Here is a 13640-nt window from a genome sequence, read left to right as displayed (position 1 = left end):
TAAATTCTTCAACGCAGTTAACCTGCTTCATTACTCTTTTTTTCTCCTCCATTTCTAATATACCTGAAAAACGTTCTGCGTCTCTCTGACTAAAAAACCTACTACGTAATTCTGCTGTGTACCTACTGAATAAATATTATACGAGTTACAGGATTGTTTCAGTTGCTAGCTTAGCTTTGGCAAAACACGAATTGGGCTAACATACACTGTATACTTCACACATTTGAGCAGGGGATGCTGCAACGTTTAACAGATACAAAATAAAACAAATCTTAGATTTCTAAAACTGTCAGTACACAGGATTCCCAAGTTGTTCTGAATACAGGAGCAGGGTAATCAATTTTCAAGGAAAGCCACATAGTCAGTCAATCTGGCCAACTGCTGTTCATTTGGAATTGGTGGAACCGGAGCAGGTTCTACAAAAATAAAACAAATGCATCATTAATGTAATTAAGTAAATCCATCCGCAATACCATCCATCACAACAGTAAGGAAAAAATTAAATGCATCAGACTGTTAAACAGTCTTATGGGGGTACATCTTAACTGTATCTCCTACCCATGCACCTTCAGCTGATACTACTTTCCTGTTATCTGCAACATTTAGTAGTCCAAGAGTTCCTAACAGCAAAGATAGCTGTAACAAGTTCCAGTCGTCAGTCTCCAGAATTTTTTTTTTGCATAAACTGGAGGCTGAATAATAAAGACTGACAATACTTCCACTTGACAAAAAAAAAGCTCCTGGAGTTCTTCAGTTGCTCCTTTCCTTACAAGTTGCCATACCGAAGACACCAAATAAATCTACTGGGTTAGCTGACTAACAAAACACAGCACAGTACTGCACAGGTTGCATGAGAACACAGTGCACATGCAGATCCTTATATAAATGCCAGCTAACCTGAAATTCTAGTTTAACAATAGGTTGGAAGACAAGTGACAGAAGCCAGGGAGATAAGTTAGGAATTAAAAATCAGAAATAAAAAATAGCAGGAAAATTTGCATTTATTCCTCCTGAAGAGTTAATAGACTAGCATTCAGGATATAGTTAAAGCAGACATACTGCTGAGGGCTGCAAATATGTGATAGAGGGGGCTGACATTCAAAAGAATGTTTTCAAAAAGCAAGACCCCAGCTCTTACAACTGGCTTGGAATTAAACCTGTAAATTTAACACATTTTTGGCAACTGTCAGACACAGCAAGCCACCAATTCAGATCTGCTGTCGCTGTCCTGTGACCAATAGCGACAACAGTGTTTTGAGAATCAGCGTGACATGACATATTACACCTCAATCTATAGGTGAGCTCTGACAATAATCAGTAGATTGCTTTCTTCTACAGGGAAAACTTCAGAAGTCTCACATCACACAAAAGCAATGAGACCTACTCAGAGTTGCTTTGTAAAGCAACTGCCTCTAAGTCAGAAGTTTTAGTCAAAATAGTTTTGTTTTACAGAGGCTGTCTACCCCTGCTTTGGAATCTGCTCCCTGCTTCAGCTATGGAAGTGGGAATCTCAGGCACTCCTTAAAATGTGAGGGAAATAAGACAGAGGGAGAAACATGTTCACATAGCACCTGATTGGGGTGGGTGATTTTGAGGGGAGAATGACAACATTCACTTCTCTAGGACCCAATTCCCATTGTGGTGCTGGTGAAATTGTGCTTATATTAATCATGCAAGTTTAGATATATGCAAATAGATTATATATAAATGGAAAGTACCTGATGAAGGAATAAATCTGTTAAAGGAAGCTTCCAACACACCTGAAGAAAAACACACAGAAGTTAGCCCAGTGGACTAATTTTAAACAGTTCTATACAGCAAGCCAAAACTGGCTGAAAAGGTAATTAAAGTTAAACCTGCTCATTTATCACATTTTACATCATAGCCAAAAAGCAGAATAGCCAAAGCTTAGCTGGTTAGACATGCAGCTTCAAAATAATTAATCTCCTGCCTCTTTGTTTTGCCTCAATAATAGTTCTTGCACTCACTTTTCCAAAAGAACCACATGCAACTAGTTCTCAGTACTTGTAAGCCCTGAAGATTTTGCAACTAGTTCATAAGAAAACTGATCCATCTACAAAAGCTCAGGGCTCTGGTTGGTTATGTGCCCTAAGGGATAAATTTCAACACCTTGTCTGGCACATGTTTATTATAATGTTCTGGGCTCTGAACATCTAAAAATTCTGCCCATATAAACAGTATATTTTCTTAGCCTAATAGATGTTGCCCTTTTAGATACACTGTAATTTGGCTCCTTCTTCCAGAGCTGCACTGTGTAGTTTAAGAGCAGTCATTTCATCCTGCCTCCATAGCTTAACGTTTATTTTTGCCTCAGTCAGCCATAGATACAGCTTTAGCAAAAAAAAGCCAAGTATTTCTGTAGGTTGAGCTTTGCAGGAACAGATATTCTGTTATCAACACCGTGACAGTGAAGAAAAGATCCAGTAGAATAAATTTTAGAAAACAAAGGAAATTATATCAACAACTGGAGCTCCTCAGAACACAAAGATCCACTACATGCCTGCCCAAAGAAGTTCTACTTCTGAAAAAATTCTCAGGTTCAAAATAGTATATTTTTTACTCATCTTTATTACATTAAGACATGTCATTTGAGGTCATTCAACTTATGTTCCACTGAGTCAGAGCCAGCAGCAGAGGAGGAGCAGGAGAAATCACAGCATATCCTGTCTGCTTTTGTTTAAAAACGTTGATTTGAGGATACAGCTTAACCCAAACTACTTGTAACCCCAAACCAAACCCACTACTTTGTACTTCCTACATTTTAGAAACATTCCATGTTTGTAGGTGGCATAAGCCCGCAGAAAAATATCTAAAAGAATATTGTGCTAAATTTTAATTAAAAACTAACACCTAATTACTAGAAAAATGCTAAACTCAACATCAAGTGAAATAACAGCTCCACCTACCTGGCTTTTTAGGCATTACCATACGAGTTGAAAAGTCTGCTTGCCAGCCCTGTTCTAATACACCTGAAAAGGCATTTTTACATTTGTAAGAACAAATATCTCGTACGATTGCTAGAAATGTGCATTTTTATTTTGCATTAAGAGAGCAGAAAAGTATCTCAGCTCACTGCCTCGATGCCATAACTCCAAGACATATTTCTTGCAAAAATGTCTATACTTAGACATGCAATTCAACAAATATCATCATGAAAGTAATAGCACATGAACTAGTTTAATCCACTACCTTCACTCCTCCCTCATCGCTGATTTGCTTTAACATTTCCACTTATAGAAGGGGAGAATACTCAGTGGTAACTAGTGGCAAATAATAAGAAAAAAATCAAACTTTTATCCAGAACCAAGACAGTTTTCTCTATTCACTGTCCCATTGCTTCTCTTTATAAGAGTCTCAGATTTTGTATACGTGTTTCTATTTAGCATCACTTACAGCTCTCTGATCTCAACCGTCTGTAGAAAAATTATTCAGTGAATAAACACAAAGTACCTTTCACAGCTTCTTCTACAGGAAGTCCGACAAAGGCTGCAAAATCATCTGCAACTATTGAGGTATATGCCTGCGAAACCAGTCCAAAGGCTCGTCTCCTAGTTGCATCTAAGAAGAGATAAGCACTGTAAGCAGACAGTAGACTAACCTCCATAACTAGGAAATCCAAGAAAATTCTTCCAATTCCAAGACATTTGGAAAACCACTACCACCCTTAAAGCTAGCACTTTAGAAGTTCCCCCTCCCTTCCCACAACTCACTGAAGTACCAGTCAGAGGCAACAGCTTGCTCTATGCCAGTACAAAACCCCTCAGAGACCGCATTTAACTTCCAAATAGTTTGCAGCATCTTGGGTACTACCACCAGTATGCAAACCAATTTAGGAAACTCTGATTCTGATGGCATTCTCCATTTGCAATACACTTGTGTCAAATAGTTCTGAATCAGGAAAAAAATGAAAAAAACTAGTTAAAATATTCATGCCTTTTTCATCACATCTGCTTTGATACCAAGGCATCTAAGTACCAGTCGTTTCTAAAGGTACAGAGAATTTGTTACTGCAAAATACCTTGGCAGACTTTTTAGCAGTCTGTACTGCCCTCTAGTAGCAAGACTTTGCACATTACTGCTAAACAGTCTAAAACGTTTGTCTAAAGCCACATTTAAAAGAAAAACCTTAAGTGTCACAAGGTTCTGAAATGCCAAGTTCCCCAGATTACTAGTTAAAAGTCTGATAAAACGGGATAACTAATGGTCTATTTTGCTATTACAGAACAAAACATATGGTGTATGCAATTCCAATATGAAATATACAATCACATACACAATCCTAATAAAAACAATTTAGTTTGTTTCTAGAAGTTTTTGTAACAAGCTTTTTATTTACACCTGGTACCTAAAATCCTTTAAGTAAAACTTACAAAAAACTTGGCAACAATCTTCCTGACCACCTCTGATTTTTCATAGTAAGTCATCATTTGTCTACCTGTCTATTGTGTTGAGCACCCAAGTAATTTAAGGAAACATAATTCCATGCTACCTACAGAAGTTCAATTTGTACCTCTAAGCGCTTCCATGATGGGTTGAATAGTCTCGGACCACTGATGTGCACTGATTGTTGTATAGATTCCTGGAAAGTCTCTCTGCCAGATTCTTTGTCCTACTGACCAAACGGCACCAAGTTCAGCATTTGCCTGTTGTGACAAAAAAACCCCAGTTAATCCAGAACAGTGTATTCTCTACAGTGACCAGACTGCACAAATCTATTTCCACTCCCTTCCTTATTGAAAGAATACATCACAACACCTGTAAAGAACAGACAAGCATCAGGAAATCTTGTTCTAGCAGGTATCACTGCTGCAAGCTCCCTGATGCATCCTCTGCCAAGACTTTATCGCCCACATGAAGTCTGCTCACATGTCAGTTATACCAATCCAAGTTGACACACCAGCTAAAACAATCACAGAATAATCTGCACTCAGACTGACTGGAGTTGCAAAAAAAAAAGCAGGCACAGCTTATTTTCTGCTTAGAGAGATGCTTGCCTCTTCAGTCAAGGCTTTATAAACCGCAGAGGCTGTTTGCACAGTGAAGGCAATTTTCAACTTGAAAGTCTTGCAACCTTCACAACAGGTCACACTTAATACAATGCCATACTCACTACAACTGCTCTCCTACTACTGGTTTTAAGGGCTACTTTTACTGTGCTACACATTGTCATTTGGACAACTAGAGCACAGAACACACTGCCAGAACTGCAACCAAACACCAAACTGGGTAATAAAGTAAACTTTTCATTTGTAAGGAGAACCAATTTGTTTCTGAAGTTAAGACATGCTAATTATTTCTTGGCTCAATTAGCAAAAGATTCATCAACACATACACATAAGAAGATACTATGCTTTGAGGTGTAACCTTCTCAAAACAATTCATGCAATGAGTTTCCCCCACCAAGAACAATGCTTCACATGAAATCCAAGTTATCCCGAACAAGCCAGATTATTCACGGACTATCACTGGTGAAACAAATAAAGCAGGTTTCAGAGAAAGGTCAAGTAAAATTTGGTCCAGATGACCACTGACTCAACTGATATACCTACTTTTTTCTTGAAAGAGAAGGAAAATTATTTCAGAACCATCTGACAGGTCCCACCTTGACCGTGAGGTTTCTTAATACAAGACTACAGAACACTTGTTTCCTTGTAAAATGTATGATCTCAAATTAAAAACCTAACCGCAGACTCTGGAAGCCCTTCTGGTATTATATTTAGCTGAATCCTCAAAACACATCTTTGATCCAAACGCAGTGTAAAACAAGTGCCTTCAGAAAGTTAAGATGCATCTTCAAATTTATTATCTGACATCCCTTTTCACTGCAGCAGGTATTCCGCATCCTCGCGCAGAATGCAGCCCCATCCCAGAGTCAGATGCGTTGCTTTCCTCCAGATGACTACCCTTTCTCATGAGGCTTTCCACTAAAAAGTCTACCGATTTACTGAATTCTATTGCAGTAGATGATGAGCAACTAGGAGATCTTAAAGACCAATATGCCATCTGCTGGGCAAGCAGTTCACAACACACAACTGAGCCCAAGGCTACTGGCCAAACAAAATCCTTGGGGAAAAAAGTCATCGTTCGCAAGCTTATACGAAACTGGTTTAGTGTCAAACAGCATTTCATGAAGTACTTACAGATTTAATAGCAGGAGGGATTCTTTTCCAAAGGTATCGCGCGTTATTCCTAAAAAAAATTAAGTTAAAAATACTTCTCAGTAACCAAATGTTTGCTACAAGGAGACACTAAAAGGTTTGTTCAGGTGCTATAATTAACACAGTCTCAGTGCTTTAAAGTATTCCTTCTATGTCTACTGAAGGAGAACAAGTTACTCTCAAGCAGACAATATGACTGCTATAATACAAAAAATAGTTCATTAAGTGCCTCTAACTCCAGTTTAAAAAAGGTTTTTCATGTATCTACCCTAGGCAGCGTTTCACCGAAGTTAGTTTTGCAGTTTTATTTTTGGAATAGCTGCATCTTTGACGAACACATGTACAAACAGCAACTTTTCATAGTGTTAGCAGTCATTTAGATCTGGGGTCTCCAAACTTGGATCACACACTTCTAGCAGAAACATTTTTGAGCATGCATCCCCAATATATGCATACATATTTACAAATTACATACATTTACTACTGTATTAATATATTACATATGCTATAAAGTATACAAACATAGAAGTTAAAAAAGATCAAATAAGCACTATTTTCATTTTATTTATAATTAGTACAAAAATACTTCTCTTCATGTGCCCACACCAAATATTGAGACTGTTTTGTGCGTGTTCTTCCAAACCCAGCTTTGACACATTCTGCAGATTTGGACATACTGAAATATTGAGTCATTGATCTTTAGAGCACAGAAGTCAAACTGAAACAGTTACAAACTCTCAGAAAGATTTAAAATGTAGAACAGAGAAAAAGACTCACTGCTTTTCATTACAGCACAATTCTAAAACTCCACAATTCTAAAACTTCAAATTCATTCAAACCAAGGTTATCTGCATTAAACCTAACACACTCAGTATCAGCATTCAGGGAATTTGCCCTGAAAGCATCTACATCTACAATGCAAGACAACACTCAAGCCTTCCAACCTCCCCCCCATTCCAATGCTCACTTTGGGTTGATGATCAAATACAGCTGTGTCATTTATTCTGCCTGAATAATTAATCAGCAATTTCTCAATACAACCCTAAATATGGCAACTCAGGTTCACACAGGGACATGGTAATAACCCACCAGACCAAATTCAAATCTGCATGAAGCAGTAATCCTTTAGCTTATTCAAGCCAACAGTATCCCTCATTTTTAACATGGGCACAGTTTAGAGTTATCCTCCTGTAATTTAAATACAAGGAGCAGCATGCAATCCTACTAAAAACAAATGCAGTCTTGAAAAGCTACAGATCAAAACACTGAAGTGTTGAACACTTTCCAAAGGAGCCAACTTCACTATTTAAGGACCTTTCTTCCTAAAGCCAATCTGTCTCCCTACAGTTCAAAAGGGTGGGCAAGAGTAAACAAAAGAGTAACTCTTGACAGAGCAAGGAGTGAAAGAGACTTAATTCCATGAATTTAAAAAAAAAACACAACACTGCCTACATGCATTTTGTTCATCACACAACCAATTACTAACATTCTGGTAACTGCAGTTCAAGCTAATAGTGACAAATTCAGTATCTGAAGTGAAAGACTAAGACAAGCCACTTACATGTCATTATGCAACAGATACAAAGCCAGAAGTTGGCCATAAACAAGGGGTGTTGCAATTCCTCCAGGAGCCTAAAAAACAGTACAAATATTTTGGTTACATTTTTTAAGAGTAATATCTTACAAAACACAGCAGAAAGCAGAGTTTAATGTTTCAACTGAACACTCCAAGATAATTAGCTTTGTTTTGTTTCTTCTACATAATAGCTCCAGAAAAACAGTCAGAGTTGCTATGCTATATCAATGTAGTTATATCTTGCAACAAAGAGTTAACTTGCCCATGCCAGAAGTTTTACTTAGAAAACTCAGTTTGTTTTGCTGCATGAACAAAGTAAGGTTGTATCTTTCATTACTCCAATGTTCTAGCTTATGCTCATGAACATGGCAACCATCTTGTTTTACAGTTCGTCACAAACAGGTGGTTTTAGGCACTCACGATTTCATTCATCTTGAGCTAAACTCCAGTTTAATTCAGGGCACTCCACTGGAGTAAAGCTTCTTTGCTCACCTGAGCTTCCCTTCTTAAAAATCCAAACTAAGCTTTGACACTTGCCACACTTCAGCAGAGCTCACAAATCATGCAAGTAGGAAAAAAATGAATTATAATGAAGTTGTAAAATTTTGAAAGTCTAATTATTTAAAAGTGGAAAAGATTTCCAATAAGGTTTTAGCAATTTATCAAAGGATAGTGCAGGAAGCACTCACAAGAAGCCAATTATTCAGTTATTCAACTTAATTACATGAGTGATTTATAGGCTCATCTAAGCCAAAAGCAGGTGATCAGGTGCGTCTCCAGCAGATCTCATTGTCCCCAGCAATTCTTAACCTGTTTCCAGGGCTCATCATCTACCTGAAAATACAACAGTTTCTGAAACTGTTCCTTGGATTATGCCCAGTAAAACAAAGCCAAGTCAATTAATACCACCTGTTTGAACTGTGTAAATTCACCTTTGGTATGGCTCTGTACAGAAAAAAATATTCATTAGTTTCTCTGCCAGCAGACTAGTGGAACAGAAGAGAAAGCTAATGACCACCAAAACAACTACATTTACAATCTACAGTCTTACTGAAGGAATCCCTGTGGTTGCATTATCCTGCAAAAAAAAAAATCACCTTACACATCAACTCCTGATCTGAAACAAAGGCTGTCAGCAGATACTAGTGTGCCCACAAGAATCTTGATGTGGAGGCAGACACACAGCAAATTAAGTTGTCAGTTTTATCAAAGCATTTGGGAACAGTTAGCCAGGGGTGCATCTGTTGCCATTTACTCTAGGAGACTGCTGACAGACACAGCGAGGAGGACACAATAAACTTCCTCAGATGGCTGCAGAAGCAAAGCCCAAAGCTTGCAGGGCTCCATCCCTGACACTCAGTACTCAGCCTGATACAACCCTCCCACCACTCCACAGAGGCCAAAAAGACAGCCAAAGCCATTTTAAGTCAGGTTCAAACAGATTGCCCAAAACGAGCATCAAGTACTGTTTTGAAGCTTGTTCATTTGAATGGGAACAGAAAGGCAAACTCCATTTACAGAAATACGATGTATAGGAACCAACGCTCCCTCACAGGGAGCCATTCAGTGACTGTTAACACATGCTGTGGTCAGAGGAATAACACCATCTTGTAACCCTAAGTATCTCTGTAGCCACACTTTCCTACCATTCCCCTTAGCAGCAAGCGCTGCACACACGTGCTCCTCTAAAGGATGGGAACACACCTTCAAAGCAAGTACTGATCAGCTCCCAGAGGGAAGGGGGAGCCACATTCAACTCTCCCACATGGTACACGGACACCCTTCTTTTCTACGCTCATGGGCCCATCACTTGAGGCAGCAGGTAGCTTATATGTTCAGCAGAACACCTCTCTCCAGCTCCATTACTCTTCCACAAAACTCAGACCATACCAAGAGACTGCAGCACCATGCTGAGAACATGAGAGGCACCTGGGCTCAGCACAGAAATAGTGCTGTTAAAGAAAATATTTTATGAAACTTTAAATTGATGAAGCTGCTAACAGGCAAAGGCTGCACAACTAGGCCTCAGTCTAGTTTGGTTCAAAACCCAGTCAAGCTAATCACTAAGAGAATAGAAAAGAAAATAGATGATTAACCTGTAAACACAGGTGTTCTTAGAAAATAGAATGGGTGATTAAGAACAGCTTGTTCATAGAATAGTGCCCTCAGGATTTATTTTCTTAGAATTGTGTAAGCTAAAGCAAGCGGAAAGAAGATAATGATCCAAAGAGGACTTCAAAACCGAGACAGGAGCTGGAACCAGACTAGAAGAAGAAATCAACTGAGCAGATGATGAATTCATAGAATTAGAAGGACCAAAGGGAACTTTTGAAGATTTTGGACACTGACTAATGATTGAGCACGTGTACATAAGCTGTACTGCATCTCTCTGTTCTCTGCCAATCACTGAGGTGTTGGCCTAACTCCGAGGTGTAATTAAAGCAAACCTAGTGGTACCCACATCTATGCGAGATTTTCCTTTAACGGATGGCACCCCAGATGGGACACTAGGTCACAAGAGGAAGGAGCCAGGAATCTCTTCTGGACATATCCGTTACCAACGCTCCATTGCCAGCAACAGGGTGAGTTCACCTTACGAGGCTTGGGCATGGGTAATTCCAGATACAGACCTGAAAGTACGCTTGTGCTTAAACTTGCACACTGGTGAGTAAATTAAGAAACTTAACGAGAATGGGAAATACACCCAGCATTGAAAGGGGAACCCCCCTTGCTGAGGTTTTAAAGAACTGGAAAAAGATACCTCTGGCACAGGCTTTACAGAAAAAGAAATTGTTAATATTGTGCCAGGAGGAATGGCCATTCCCAACTTGTACTAGAGGAGCAGGAGGACCTATGGATGTCTGGCCTCCCAAAGGAACCTTTAAGCCTCAAACAAAAATTCTTGAGAATAATTTTAGAATATTCTGGCAGCCGGGATATTGATTATTGGTATATTTTGTACAACTGGGCTCAACAAAGGCATAAATCATCCAAAACAGCAGTAAGCTCACTTCCCTCCACCCCACAGGCAGAGGAAACCGACCTTCCTACTACAGGAATGTATCATCCTAGGAGGCTGGAATACAGCCCTAATCCTAGAGCAGAACCGGGAGCTCCTCCAGAAGTTCCACCAGTCACTGCGGTAATGAGACATGAACCCTGGAAACGGGGAGACTTAGTTACTTGGCAGAATCAAATGCCAAGACTAAGAGTTGATACTGAAAAATGTGCACAAATGTTATCTGGAATCATTACAGATTATACTCCCAGTTGGAATGACAGGAAAACTTTGAGAATTGTTTCAGATGGAAGAAAGGGAAAGGATTTTCCAAAAGGACAGGGAAATTGCTCAAAGGGGGCAAGGATTTAATCCTTGGCCCAAACAAGATCCAAATTGGAATTTAACTACGATAAAAGGAATACAAGCTTACCAGACTGCCGTACGACAATTAATAGAAGCAATACAGTGCGGAGAAGGAACTACCAATTGGACAAAGGTTTTAGAATGTAGACAGAAACGTGACGAACATCCTAGTGACTATTGGACAAGATTAAAAACAACTTTATTAAAATATGGAGAAATGACTAGCAAAAACTTTCAAGAACCCCTAGCTATTTGTGTGTTGGTAGAACAATCAGCACCTGATCCAAGTATTTTAAAAAGCATATGCCAGGATGGCAGGGAGAAACTTTAACTAAAATTCTCAGTATAGCTACTTTTGTTTATGACACAAGAGATGAGGAGAAACAGAAACAAGAGGAAGAAAAACAGAAATTAGAGAAAAAGAAAGAGCACAAGGAAAAAGAAAGAGCAATTAGTCTGTTGGCAGCAGCCATAACTCAAAATTATAATCCACGAGGCAGAGGAAGGGGTCCAGGGTTCCCCCGTGGTAACCCCAGAGGAAGGGGTCCACAAGGAGGACCACCAATACCCTTCTACCAGCCTCAATCAAACCTTAATATTTTAGGATGTTTTTATTGTGGGAATTTAGGTCATATACAACAGGAATGTCCACTTCATCAGGCAATCTCGCGACAAGGATCGACACCTCCACATCCACCGTGACCTCATTCACAATAAAGCAGGAAACAGGATTTCTCAGGGCACTGTTGAGATGAGTCCAGAGACAGTAGAGGTAAATGAGTACGGACAAATTACTGCAAAGGTAAATGGAATTCTTGTTAATTTCTTAGTAGATACTGGAGCAACATTATCACTGTTAAATTATGAAATACCTCAATTGTCAGAAGAAAGAGTTATTATCAAATGGGTAGTAGGCAAAGAGGTAAAATACCTTTCTACATCCCTTCCAGTTATGTTAGCGGGAGAACTGCATGGGGAAGATTTGTAATCTCTAATTCCCCCATATCATTATTGGGGAGAGACCTCTTGCAGGACTTTGGTACTCATATCTCTAGCACCTGATGGGATTCACCTAATCCTAATGGGTTCTGAGATCGTACACGTTTTAAAAAAAATGAAAAACCTTACTTGCAAATACCACAGGGATTAGAGGCAGTTCCCCAAGAATTGTGGAGTACTCCTAGTGAGGATGTTGGATTATTACTATCAGCAGAACCAGTGGTAATAAAAACAAAAGGAGGGACTCCTCCCTCTATTAAGCAATCTCCTATTATTACTGAAGCTATACAGAGCATTCAAAAACAAATTGAATTTTTCCTGAAAAGAGGAATTCTTAGGGAATGCCAAAGTCCTTATAACACTCCCATTTTACCTGTGAGTAAGCACAGAATAGATACAGATGGGGATCCAGAGTACAGATTTGTCCAAGATCTCCGTACTATGAATGAGCATGTTATTTCACCTCACCTGGTAGTTCTGGATCCCAATCTGATACTCAAATACCACCATGGGCAAATTACTATACTGTCTTGGATTTAACCGGAGCATTTTTTAACATTCCTGTAGCAGAAGAGAGTCAATTGACTTTTGCCTTCACATGGCAAGGGAAGCAATTAACCTGGAGTCGACTACTCCAAGGGTTTACTAGCTCACCTATAATTTTTTCTCCAACTTTATCTAATGATCTTAAGGATTTACATTTTCCAGGACATTCTGCCTTGATTCAGTATGTAGATGATCTTTTGTTAGCTAGTCATACAGAAGAATGTATGAGACACACTGAGTATTTGTGTATACAACTCTCAAGAAAGGGACACCATGCATCTCTATCCAAATTACAACTTTGTCTACAACAGGTAAAATATTTGAGTTTTATTCTAGAGCCTGGAGAAAGGGGAATAGATCCAGAGTGAATACAGGCAGTTAGAGAAACAACAAGACCTGTACCTAAAAAACAATTAAGAGGATTTCTAGGTCAAGTGGAATGTTGTAGACCTTGGATACCAGAAATCAGTGAGATTGCTAAACCCCTTTATGAAGCGACTAAAAGTGAGGGAGTAGAACCCATAGCTTGGGGCCCAGATTGAGAGAGGGCTTTTCGAGTTTTGAAGGATGCACTTTTAAAAGGCCCAGCATTAGGAATACCAGACTATACTAAACCTTTTAAGCTTTATTGCTCAGAAACTAAGGGTACTGCAAAGGGACTCAGGCTTTAGGTCCCCATGAAAGACCTGTAGCGTATTACTCTTGTACTTTACCCAGTAATTGAGGGAACTCCCCTTTGTATAAGGGCTAGAGCAGCTGCTGCTGAGTTGGTAGAGAAAACACAGACCATTGTCCTGGGACATCCCCTGACAGTATGCGTACCCCATGAAGCGGAAATACTTTTAAAAGACTATGCAGAAAAAGTGCTTTCTCCACAAAGAGCACATCGGTATGAAGTAGGGCTTTTGCTTGCAGACAATGTGAAACTTGAAAGATGTAATAATCTTAATCCAGCGATGCCACTACCTACAGAAGG

General features: G+C 39.2%; 1 protein-coding gene across 1 annotated transcript; it reads right to left on the bottom strand.

Moving 5' to 3' along the window:
• Positions 1 to 218: 218 nt before the first annotated feature.
• On the bottom strand, positions 219 to 7807 carry COPS8 (COP9 signalosome subunit 8). Its single transcript, XM_009705619.1, has 7 exons — positions 7741 to 7807; positions 6162 to 6210; positions 4532 to 4664; positions 3472 to 3579; positions 2928 to 2990; positions 1719 to 1760; positions 219 to 416 (listed from the first exon to the last, which is right to left on the bottom strand). Coding segments are annotated over exons 1-7 (477 nt in total). The 5' UTR covers positions 7743 to 7807; the 3' UTR covers positions 219 to 336.
• Positions 7808 to 13640: the final 5833 nt, after the last annotated feature.

The sequence above is a fragment of the Cariama cristata genome, unplaced genomic scaffold (assembly GCF_000690535.1).
Source record: "Cariama cristata isolate BGI_N322 unplaced genomic scaffold, ASM69053v1 scaffold8508, whole genome shotgun sequence".
NCBI lineage: Eukaryota > Metazoa > Chordata > Aves > Cariamiformes > Cariamidae > Cariama > Cariama cristata.
This window is presented reverse-complemented; position numbering and strand designations above follow the sequence as displayed.

Bases quoted from the DNA above. Each gene is read 5' to 3' on its own strand.
- COPS8 (XM_009705619.1), bottom strand. The intron at 3,580-4,531 runs GTACAAATTGAA...ATCTCTTCTTAG, and splicing joins CATCATGGAAGCGCTTAGAG to ATGCAACTAGGAGACGAGCC. The intron at 417-1,718 runs GTACTTTCCATT...TTATTTTTGTAG, and splicing joins CAGATTTATTCCTTCATCAG to AACCTGCTCCGGTTCCACCA.